The 12,186-nt window shown below is 46.0% G+C and overlaps 1 protein-coding gene across 2 annotated transcripts in view; it reads left to right on the top strand.

Moving 5' to 3' along the window:
- The first annotated feature begins 5,172 nt into the window (after nucleotides 1–5,172).
- The window catches only part of GYG2 (glycogenin 2), a 33,502-nt gene continuing 26,488 nt past the window's right edge, over nucleotides 5,173–12,186 (top strand). For both annotated transcript variants that reach the window (XM_034757510.1, XM_034757506.1), the window contains exon 1: nucleotides 5,173–5,530. In XM_034757510.1, coding sequence (XP_034613401.1) covers nucleotides 5,524–5,530 — 7 coding nt within the window. In that variant the 5' untranslated portion in view covers nucleotides 5,173–5,523. The remainder of the gene's footprint in view (nucleotides 5,531–12,186) is intronic.

The raw sequence follows: 12,186 nt of genomic DNA, 5'->3' as shown, positions 1-12,186 counted from the left end.
TGAGACTTTAGAAAGTCTTAAAATCCTTCAAAGTCTGAATCAGTCTCTGATTCACCAAACAGTTCATTAAACTCGGCTTCAGTCACAGTTGCATCTGCACTGTCATCATAGATGTCAGCAGTGTCGTCTTCAGACTCATATTCCTTCTCATCATCAGCCTCTGTTGTGCCATCATCATCAAATATGGCATCATCTTCTGACTCGTTGAGTGCATTGCTGATACAGCATTTCCTAAATGATTTTTCTATCATTTCCGAGCGAATGGACAGCCAAGCATACTTGATCCACTGGGCGACCAGATTGATTTCGGGCTTCCTAAGATTCCTGCCTTTTGTCAACTTCGCCATGCCGGAGCACATCCATTCAGACCACATTTTGCGTAGCCTGTCTTTAAAGGGTTTGTTCTGGCAGACATCAAGCGGTTGTAGAACTGAAGTTAAGCCTCCAGGTATTGTAGCCAAAGTAGTTTTCATATTTTTGGCCACATTTTTCACCTCATCCATCTTGTGTGCCCTGAACATGTCCCAAATGAGCATAGCAGGTTTCTTGAAAAGTGCTCCTGGGTCTCTCATTCCACACTTTTCTCAGCCATTCAATAGTCCCACTTTCATCCATCCATCCCTTTTCGTGTGCACATACGATGACACCAGCAGGAAATTTCATGTTTTTAGGCAAGGTTTTTCTTTTAAAAATAACAACAGGAGGGAGCTTTGATCCATTTGCCAAACATGATAAAACCACCGTAAAATGGATTTTTTCATGGTCAGTGGTTTTAATTAAAACTCTTTTTTCACCAACACCGGTTACCATTCTGTTGCTCGGGAGATCGAATGTCATTGGTGTTTTGTCCATATTTCCTATTTGTGACAGTTCAAATGCATATTCTTTTCGATATTTTATAATAAATCTTTGGAAAGATTCGATTTTTTCTTCCAGATCTTGGCAGCTTTTGCACTATCTTTGTTCGCTGACGAAGACAGAGACCATGACGGTTCATGAAGCGAGTGCACCAACCCGCTGATGCAACAAACATTGATGTCTTTACTGACTTGTATTTGTCATCTTTTGACATTTGCAGAGCATGCAGACGAATTCCAGATCTAGTGACAATGTACCTATTTTGTCGACATTCAACAACCCAATTATTGAGATCTTTCTCTAGCTCAGGAAATGAAGCGCACTTTGTTGGACATTTTTTCTTACTTCTTGGCATGTCTTTTAGTGTTGTTTTATTTTTTCACCATTCTCTTACTTGCTTCTCATTGATACAGAATTCACGAGCAGCGGCGCAATTATTGTTTGATGCTGCATATTCAACAACTTTAAGTTTGAACGCTGCATGATAAGCAGACCTTTTTCTTTTGATTTCACCGTTGTTCATTTTAAATACTAGTATGAAAATAGATTATTATTATTGTAGTTATAGATTTTGTAGGACTTTATATAGGAATGTCACATGCTTTATCACTGTCAAATTATTATTGTTCTTTGTTTATTTCAAAGCAGCCTTGTAGATAGACTGTTATCCCCACAGACATGCCAATTTCAATTTTATTAGAGATTCCATTGATTCTGCACGTTATATTTTCATATTGGCTCGAGACTTATGAGGTCCAATGGTAGAAATGCATGAAGAGATCAAATTATACAGTAGCGGACTGACACCAGTGCTATAGTACTATCATTCATTGTATTTTTCTGATTGGTTTGTAAGGTGTAGCATTTTGTGAAATGCATGGGTCAAATGTCATGCAGATCTGCAGCACTGCTCTTTTAGTATTCCTTTAAAGCCAATCTAGTCCACTAAACAAAGCCTTTGCAACTTTAAAAGGCTTCAGTATTGACATCAATAAATGGGTCGGCAAACTTTGGCTCCTGGTCAGGGTAAGCCGCTGGCGGGACGTTTTGTTTACTTGGAGCATCTGCAGGCATGAAGCCCCTCAGCTCTCCATGCCTGCAGACACTCCAGGTAAACAAAACGACAATGTATTAGATATTCAATGATTCCATAGAGTTTAAAATCATCAAATTGGTGTAGACTCGTTTATATGCCGACCCCTGCTCTTTAATGCCTCACGTTTTTACCAAAAATATTCAGCTTATGAACAAGTATATACAGTATGTTGTGCTTTCAGTTACACATTAATGGAGGTAAGCCTGAAGATGTGCAATCTGTGCTTGTTTAGTAAGAGAAAGGAACAATTAATGAAGAAATGAACATGAAATTTTGTTTCTAAAGGTGATGAACAGAAGAGGTCATTTGAAAAGAGAGAGCTCTTTCCACAAAAACACACATACACACAGGTGACCAGATGTCCTGATATTAGGGGCTTTGTCTTATATATGCAACTATACCCCTCTGCCCCCGCTCCCCCAAAGTGTCCTGATTCTTTACACTTGCTATCTGGTCACCCTAACACACACACACACACACACACACACACTCTCTCTCTCTCTCTCCCCCGTCCCTCTCAAAAAAACCCCTAAAAGATAGTTTATATCCATTGCAATCCTTTCAGTAAATGAGGAAAGGAATTATTAAGGGAAGGGCATTTTAGTCATGTCAGTAGGTGTTTTGAGCCTGTAATTTTGTGCATTCTCTTAATTCACTTCAAATATGAAGATGTTTTGACAACACACAAAGCAGATAACCTCTTTATAACTCTTTTACCTTTACATCACAGGTGAGGTAAATTCTCTTTAACTTGATTTTAAGGAGACAAGATATTCTTTGAAAGGTGTCAGACCACCATGTTGATGGTTAAAGCTATGTTAGAGCATAGACACAGATTTGACCTGTTGAAGTATTAAGAGATTTCTGAAACAGGTGGTGCAACAGGTGAGCATCCAAATAATATATAACTCAGCACATCTAGAAGGAAATTGTTGTATCTTTCTCAGTTGTTTAATATTAAAAGATGTTTATTTCTGTTCTATCCAGTGTAAACTTTCAATAAATACTTCTTTTGTTTTATCTAAGATGAATTGGTGTTGGTTGTTATATTCTAGGAAACAATGATGGCTGATGCTTCTGAACAAAATAGATCTGTCATGTTAAAGGAGGCAGGGAACTATTCATGACACTTCATCTTTAAGGATATTGGGGAGAAAGAGAGGGCTGCAGTCTTTCTTAAGGAGTAGTGCCTCTGTATATCCTTAAGGCACACAAGGACTAAACAGTGTTAGGGGTGAACCACTGTTACACCCTACTTTTCATTTGTTCATTCAGTTTAAAAAAACAACAAGATAAACACTTCCCTATTGAGTGGAAACTTCTCATGTTTATTTTCTCAACCAAAAGGTGGATTTTATTTTTGCAAGTTTAAGCATAATTGACTCAGCCACTTGAGTTGGCTAAGCAAGAAAAACAATGTTTAAAAAAAATTCTCAGTAGTCTAATTGCATACACATAATGGATGGTGGGGTTTTTTTTTGTTTTTGTTTTGGGTTTTGTTTGGTTTGGCTGCTATTGCTATTGTTTGCTATTGGTTGGTGATGTTTTGTTTGTTTTTGGGTTTTGGTAGCTTTTAATTTATGAGAGTAGGAAAAGAAGACAGTCACGTGGTCAGATCACAGGACTCAGAGCCAAGAATACAGCCTAGCACTCCTTCCTCTGCCACTGACTTACTGTGTGATTTTGGGTAAGCTTCTTTGCTTCACTTTTCCTATATGTGCAATGGGGATGATCAAAACTTCCTTGCAGAGATATTGTGGGGCATAATTGAATGCTTGTTAAGCACTTTGAGATCCTTGGCTAAAACATGCTACGTACATTCAAAATGTTACTGTGGCCAAATACAGTATTAGCTTGCATTTGGCTGTAGGCGATATAATAGCTTCAGAGAACTCCAAAACCAGAATTACACAGGAGTAAAACAGGAGTAATGCAGTGGTGAATCTCTGTCTTCTTGGTTACCACAAATTGGATTAGGTTCCATGTGAGCCACCATGCTCTTTAATGGTGGGATTTTTTTAAAACCAAAACTCTATCACCTTATCCTAAGATGCAAAATAATAATTAAAAAAAAAAGAGACTCTTCTAAGGCGTGCAGGTTGTGTACCTTTTCCTGGCTTTTCTTTTTTGAGCATGCAGGTGCATGTGTCAGCCCATATGTGCAGACTCACGGGCAGATGATGTGAAGTACCTTCCCTGAAGAGCAAGCTGAGGAATGTACTAGCAAAGGTAGCTTTTGTTTAACCTTTGTACTGCCTGAATTCTCAGCCAGTGTGGCCGCAAATAAGCTATAGCAGCCTCAGGGATGATGATTATGTTGCCTACAATCCTTCCCAAATCACCCCACAGTCCAGAATAGCCACAACAAAGGTCTCTGGCTATACTTGCTCCAGGTCACTCACCACCAGCTTTGCTCTGATAAGGTGCTGAGCAACAGCATCACCCCTCAAAGGGAGCTTATGTGAGCTTGACACATCCGGAAATTATTATTTACATCGAGCAGCGTGGACCAAGCCCTATTGCGCTAGGTGCTGTATAAACACAGAACAGAGAGCTGGTCCCTGCCCCAAAGCGCTTTTATTTAAGTCCCCGCACATGGCTTCAGGAACCTAATTTAAGGCATCCAGCTCTGGAAACGTCCGTTTTGTGTTCTTTCTTGCCTGCTTATCTCTACAAACAAAAACGCCCCCTCCTCCAAACACCAATGTCGAGATGGGGGGGGGGGGGATTTTATGGCTTTTCCTCCCCCCGCCCCGTGACCCTTCGGCCCAAGGCACTGGGAGACAGAGTGGGGCTGAGATTGTAAAGATCTCAGTGAAACCCACAAGCCAAATGCTCTGGAGCCAGGTTAAATGGCCACAGAATGTCCCCCCCCAGCAGCATGTGTGTGTGTGTGTGTGGGGGGGTCCTTGGAGCACCAGCACGCAGGGCAGGAGGCGAGCAGCCAAGGTGTGCTAGCAGGAGGAGGGAGCACCGCTGGAGCGGGCGCAGTCCAGCTGGCCCCGGGGCTGGTGCGCCACAGGTTACCTGAGTGCAGCCGAGCGGCGCTGGGGGCGGAGGCAGCCCCGCTGCCCAGCAAATGGCTGCGCAAGGGCAGCTGGAGGACTCACGCGGGGGGCAGCGCGCGGGCCCCCGCCCCTCATAAAAGCATCTGCGCCGGGCTGGGCGCGGGCTGCTTGCTGCACCCTGGGCTTTGTCCGCGCGCGGGGCAGGGGCCCAGTGCGGGGCTGGGAGGCGGCGGCGACAGACGCGACCCCAAGCTCGCAGGGGGGAGTGGCCCATTGCAAATGCAATCGGCCAGGGCGTGTGTCTCGCATGCACGCTAGAGCCTCCGGATGGTCAGGCTTTGTCCCCTGCTAATGACCGTGCTGCTGCGGGGGCTGAAGGGAGCATGACTTTGTAATTCCCTTCCTGGGTCTCCAGCCGCAGGAAGGAGGCTAATTACCAACTGGGGATTTGTCCACTCAGCCCAGGCCTGTTGGGAGCCAGGGAGACGGGCTGGAGTTGTTGTTGCTGCTGCCAGCGTCCTTACCCAACACACCAACAGCCTACCCTTCTGGCTTGAGAGGATGGCTGGTGAGTAGGTTTTCTTTCTCTCTCTCACTGAGGATCTTGTTAATTAACTAGGCTTCATTTGATTTTTTTTAAGCCCCTTGTCTTGAATAAAATACATCAGGTGTGGTAGAGCTGTGTAGAGTAGGAAAGGTTCCCCCCCCCTTTGTTTTTAGGATGCATACGGATTTCCCAATGTTTTTCTTGATTAAAAACAATGTCATTTAGTGTGTGCAGTATTTGTTCACAATCGAATACTAGTATGCTGTAATTAGTAGGCCTGGATTAGGATTTGAACCATCTGGCTAGTAGGAGGTAAACTCATTTATCTATAACATATGCAAATATAAAGTCATTTACCTGGTTTATCAAAGGAGATTTCAAAGGTTCATAAGGTTATGTTTGGTATAAAAGCATACTTATTGACTTTCTTGAGCTGGGTGAAGAAAAGCTTTGTTTTATGGTGCTAATAGCAACACAGGTATTATTTATGAATAGCCCTCATTTTAACAAAAGCCAAGTGGTAGTTTGTTGTAATACAGGACATAGATGGGTTTGATTTTCCTGCCTGCTTATTCCCAGGATCGTTGCCTAATTTGTACCAGGGCTTTGCCAGAGCTGAGCCCCAGAACCTCTAGGCTTGGCAGTTCATCGCCACCACCACCCCTCCCTCCACCTCTGGGCTTGCTGCATAACTTATGAATGTAAAAAGATTGCTTGAGACCCAGCACCTCTTTCATGACAAATGTAAGCACTGCGGAGAAGTTGTGGTGGAAAAGATTCCTCACATGGTTTAAAACTGATTCCTCTGATCAGTTAAGGAGCATCACTGAGGGCTTTGAAGAGAATTCCACTCTGTTCTGGACCACAAAGGGTACGTCTTCACTACCTGCCGTATCGGTGGGTAGCAATCGATTTATCCGGGATTGATATATCTTGTCTCGTTAAGACGCGATATATCGATCCCCGAACGCGCTCACCGTCGACTCCGGAACTCCAGAGCGAGTGGCGGTAGCGCAGTCGACGGGGGAGCCGTGGCCATCGATCCTGTGCCGTCTGGACCCCAGGTAATTCGATCCAAGATACTTCGACTTCAGCTACGCTATTCTAAGATCTTTCTCTTGAACGGTAACAGCTAATTTAGACCCATCTTTTTCTATCTATGGTTAGGATTATTTTTTCCAATGTGCATTACTTTATCAATGTGGTGGGCTTCTTTGGTATTCCCCCCCCCCCCCCCCCCCCGCCATGGATGTTAAGTTTAATTGTGGTTGGTATAACTGAGTGTTTTAACTATGCTCATCTCTTGGACTAGATCCTGTATTCCACTTAGGACTAAATCAGGAATAACCTCTCTTCTTATGAGTTCCAGGACAAGCTGCTCCATGAAGCAGTCATTTAATGTGTTTAGAAATGTTATATCTGCACTCCTTCCTGAAGTGACAGACCCAGTAAATATTAGGATAGTTGAAATCCCCCATTACTATTGTTCTTTTCTGCCTTTTAATCCCCCTGAGCATTTCACAGTCACCATTGCTATCCTGGTCAGGTGGTTGGTAGCATATTTCTACTGCTAGACTCTTATTGTTGAAGTGTGGAATTTCTATCCCTATAGAGATTCTATAGTACAGTTTGATTTATTTAAAATTTGTACCTTATTTGACTCTAGGCTTTCTTTCAAATGTAGTGCCACTCCCACACCAGTGCAACCTATCTATCATTCCTATATATTCTGTACCCTAGTATTATCATGTCCCATTGATCATCCTCATTTTCATGATGCCTATTATAGCAATATCCTCACTTAATGCTAGTTAACCAATATTAGTATTTAGACTTCTAGCCTGTTTATAATAAGCACTTGTACATTTTTGTCAATATTTAGTTGCTTGCCTTCATGTGTTCTTTTTTTAAATGTGATTCTTTTATGTTTGACTGTTTCTCACTAGCTCCTACCTGTACTTTACCAACTACTTTCCTATCCCTTTATTAGGATATAGATTTCCTCCTTTAATAAATTCATCCCTATGGATGTATCCACCTGAACCATGTGCTCTTCCACACCTGTTCACTTTCCCTCAGCCCTTAGTTTAAAAAGTTCTCTGCAGTATGGTTCCATTTTGGTTTAAGTGGATCCCATCCTTTCTGTATAGGCTCCTCCCTTCCAGAAAGGTTTCTCGGTCCCTAATAAACCTAAAACCCTCCTACTTACAGCATTGTTTCAGCCACACATTGAGACCCTGCAATTCTGCCTGTCTTCCTGGCTCTGCATGTAGAACTGAAAGCAGTTCAGAGAATGCAATCATGGAGGTCCTGGACTTTAATCTCTTATGTAGCAGCCTCTCTCCTACCTTTCTCTGTCACTGGTACCTTCATATACCACCAGTTCCTTTCCAGCACTGCACATAAGTCTGTCTTAGGCCTTGCTACACTTGCAAGTTAGAGCGTATTAAATCAGTTCTGGGCGCCCTAACACCTGAGGTGTCCACACTGGCAAGGCACGTAGAGAACCTGGACTCCGCGGCTGGAGCGCCCATGGTAATCCATCTCCACGAGAAGCATAAAGCTTGCTGCGCCCCGTCTGGAGCGCCGCGGTGCCAGTGTGGATGCCCTGGTCTATTAATACGCTCCGATCGGCCTCCAGAAGTGTTCCACAATGCCTGTTCTAGCCACTCTGGTCATCACTTTGAACTCTACTGCCCTGCCCTCAGGTGACCAACCGTCAGACTCCTTAAATTCTCTGGGAATTTTGAAATTCCCCTTCCTCTTTGCTCAGCAAGGCACGTAGTGCTCTCAGCGCATCTTTCCAGGTGACCATGCCTCCACCTGCCAGGCGATCCCCAGTATGGAGCAATGGCGAGGTGCTGGACCTCATCAGTGTTTGGGGGGAGGCAGCTGTCCAGTCCCAGCTGTACTCCAGCCGTAGGAATTACAATACCTATGGGCAGATATCAAGGGACATGATAGAAAGGGGCCATGACCAGGATGCACTGCAGTGCATGGTTAAAGTGAAGGAGCTGCACATAAAGCCTACCACAAAGTGCAGGAGGCAAACAACTGCACCGGTGCTGCCCCCACGACTTCCCGTTTCTACAAAGAGCTGGGCGTGATACTTGGGGGTGACCCCACCTCCACTCCGAAGAGCGCCATGGACACTTCAGAGACTGTAGCAGCCCAGCGTTCAACAAGGCAGGAGGAGGAAAGCGGGAGCGAGGGTGCTGAGGAGGAGCGGGGCCCAGAGCCAGAGGATGGCCCGGTATCCCTAGATGCATGCAGCCAGGAGCTGTTTCCAAGCCAGGAGGAAGGTAGCCAGTCGCAGCGGATGGTGCTTGGGGAACAACAAACAGCAGAGGAGGTACCCGGTAAGTGCCTTCTATTTTGGGAAGGTAGTTGTTTGGTGCAGGTTCTTGGGGCGAGGAGGGTTGCAGAAAGAAGGGTTAGGGCTGCATGCATGCCTAGATGCAGAATAGGGTGTTGATGTGCTCTCTCACATCGCGGTAAACAGCCTCAGTGATCTCTTCAAAGGTCTCATGCAGAAGCTGGGCAATCAGCTTGTGCAGATTCCTTGGCAGAGCTACTGTGCTCCTTGCCCCAGTAAGGCTAACACATCCGCGCCACTGTGCCATGAGGGGCGGGGGGGACCATTGCTGCACACAGGTAAGCGGTATAAGGGCCAGGGTGTAAGCCGCATTGTAGTAGAAGACCCTCCCTTGCTTCCCAGGTCACCCTCAGCAGCGAGAGATCTTCCAGGACTAACTCATCCTGTGGAAAATGTGGGGACAGTGTTCTGTATAGGGGCCCCCTGCAGCTGTTGGCTTTCCCCAAGGCACAGAAACCCAGAGGACAATATGGCCCTGAAACAATCAGTCCCCCTTGCCCCTGTGCTTACTCACCATTTTGGGGCTCCTGTGAATTATGTGCGCTCACTTTGGGACAGGCACTTTCTGCTGTTGTGTAGACTGTACTTGTCTTTAAGTTCGGCAGAATCCTTGCTCTGTCTAGTGTGAACAATGCTGCCTCTGTTAAGTGTTGCATTTCGGCTTTACAGATGCAACCTTGAGATCCCAGCTGTCCATGTTTTCAATGGCCAAAAGACTGCAAAGAATCAGGAAGTGTCCACAAAAAAGCAAGGAAATCTTACTGAAAATCAAAAAGTACAGGAGTGGCAAGAGACTGAAAGGACGGTCCACCAGCAGAATGGGGATCATCAGCACCAAAGCACGGAGAGGCTCCTAAGCATTATGGAGTGCCTAGTGGACTCGATGCAAGTGCTCACAGCACTGCAGGCGGAGCAGATCCGGCCTCCATCCCCCCCGCCCCCCGCAGCCGTTGCTCCAAAACTCTTTCCCTTGTGTCCCCCATGTCTCTGCCAACCTACTTCCCCCAACATCCAGTTTCTTATCACCATCAGCTGCCTCCAACACCTGTAGCTTCACCACCCAGCCCTGCAAACTATGACCCTTACTCCTGCACTCAACCCCCATCACCATGCATTGTAGCCAGCCTGAAGTGCAGACTCATTGCATGGCACTCCAGATAGGAAGGCTGAACATAACAGGACATATGCAAATCTTTGATTGTCCCATTCCCCACCCCTTCCCTCCTCCCACACAGTACAGATGTGTCATGCCCTTTCTGTTTCCCCAGCAGTTGTTTCTTTTCAGCAAATGAATTTTTTGACTTTGAAAACATTCTTTATTGCATTAAGTAAAAGATACTGTAGCCTAGGAAAGCAACAGGCACTGCAAGTCAGTGCATCATACATAGAAAACTCAGATGCCTAGTAGCGTTGGAACCACTGCACTTCACTCCTGTGCAGGGAACCAAACATTACTGGTGGCTTTCAGCATTGAATTGCTCCCTCAAGGCATCCCTAATCCTTACAGCCTCACGTTGGGCCCCTCTAATAGCCCTGGTCTCTGGCTGTTCAAATTCAGCCTCCAGGTGTTGAACCTCTGTGCTCCATCCCTGAGTGAAGCCTTCACCCTTCTCTTCACAAATGTTATGGAGGGCACAGCCCCTGGCTATAACCGTGGGGATGTTGTCATCGGCCAGGTCCAACTTCTCATACAGACGGTGCCAGCAGCCCTTTAAACGGGCAAAAGCACACTCAGCAGTCATTCTGCACCGACTCAGCCTGTTGAACCACTCCTTGCTGCAAGGCTCCCTGTGTAGGATTTCATGAGGCATGGCATTAAAGTGTAAGCGGGGTCTCAAAGGATCACAATGGGCATTTCAACTTCCCCTACGGTGGTGATCTTGTCTGGGAAGAAAGTCCTGGCTTGCAGCTTCCTGAACAGGCCTGTGTTCCGAAAGATGCGTGCATCATGCACCTTTCTGGACCAGCCTCTGTTAATGTCCATGAAATGCCCACAGTGATCCTCAAGCACCTGGAGAACCATTGAGAAATACTCCTTCCGATTTACGTACTCGGTGGCTAGGTCGTCTGGTGCCAGAATTGGAATATGCATCCCGTCCGCAGTTAGGGAAACCCATTTGTGCAAAGCCAGCCACAATATCACGCACATTGCCCAGAGTCACGATTCTTCTGAGCAGGCTGCAATTAATGGCCCTGCAAACTTGCATCAACACGATTCCAACGGTTGACTTTCCCACTCCAAACTGGTTAGTGACCAATCGGTAGCTGTCTGGAGTTGCCAGCTTCCAGATTGCAGTAGCCATGCACTTCTCAATCAGCAGGGCAGCTCTCAATATCGTGTCGTTGCACCACAGGGTGGGGGCAAGCTCAGCACACAGTCCTATGGAAGTGGCTTTCCTCATCCAAAAGTTCTGCAGCCACTGCTCGTCATCCCAGACTTGCATGACGATGTGATCTCACCACTCCGTGCTTGTTTCCCGAGCCCAAAAGCGGCGTTCCACTGTGGTGAGCATGTCTGTGAATGTCACAAGCAATCTCGTGTCATATGCGTTATGCAAGTCGACATCATTGTCAGACTTCACTGTCACTTTGTAGCTTAAGGAGGAACTCGACTGCAATTCGTTATGTGCTGGAGAGACCCATCAGCATATTCCTCACAAGTTCAGGAGCCATTCCCTCAGACCGAAAGGGAAGACAGAGTGTTCAGTACAAAAAAGTTGAAAGATGGCACCAAATGTGGACGGAAGCACAGGGATTGCTGGGATGCGAAGCAATGCATCACGGGGTATTGGGACAGGACCCAGGATGGCCCTTTCCTCCCCCCAGCCCCGTTCCCACAAGCCACAGCGCCAGAATGGGAAGAGGTGCTTTGTGGGATAGCTGCCCATAATGCACTGCTCCCAATGCCATTGTAAATGCTGCAAATGTGGCCATGCCAGTGCGCTTGCAGCTGACAGTGTGAGCACACGGCAGCGCTTTCCCTGCTGCAGTCTCTGAGGGCCAGTTTAGTTCCCGGTGGTCTACATCTGTAAGTGTAGCTATGCCCTTAGATGCCTCATGAGATCTGCAAGTTTTGCACCCAGCAGGCAATTTACAAATTCTCCCAATCATCACAGACCCAGCTATAGATTTCTAATAACCAAATCCCCATTACTATTACCTGGCTCTTCCTAGGAACTAGGGTTGCCCCCTCAGGAGGGGTAACCTCAGTGTGAGTGAATATCATCTGGAAGCTATGGGATTGTCTCTCCATTCCAGCTTGATGTTCTCCTTTCCTGAGACTTTCATCCTCCCTTATTGC

This window comes from Trachemys scripta, chromosome 1 (assembly GCF_013100865.1).
Source record: "Trachemys scripta elegans isolate TJP31775 chromosome 1, CAS_Tse_1.0, whole genome shotgun sequence".
Lineage (NCBI taxonomy): Eukaryota > Metazoa > Chordata > Testudines > Emydidae > Trachemys > Trachemys scripta.
This window is presented reverse-complemented; position numbering and strand designations above follow the sequence as displayed.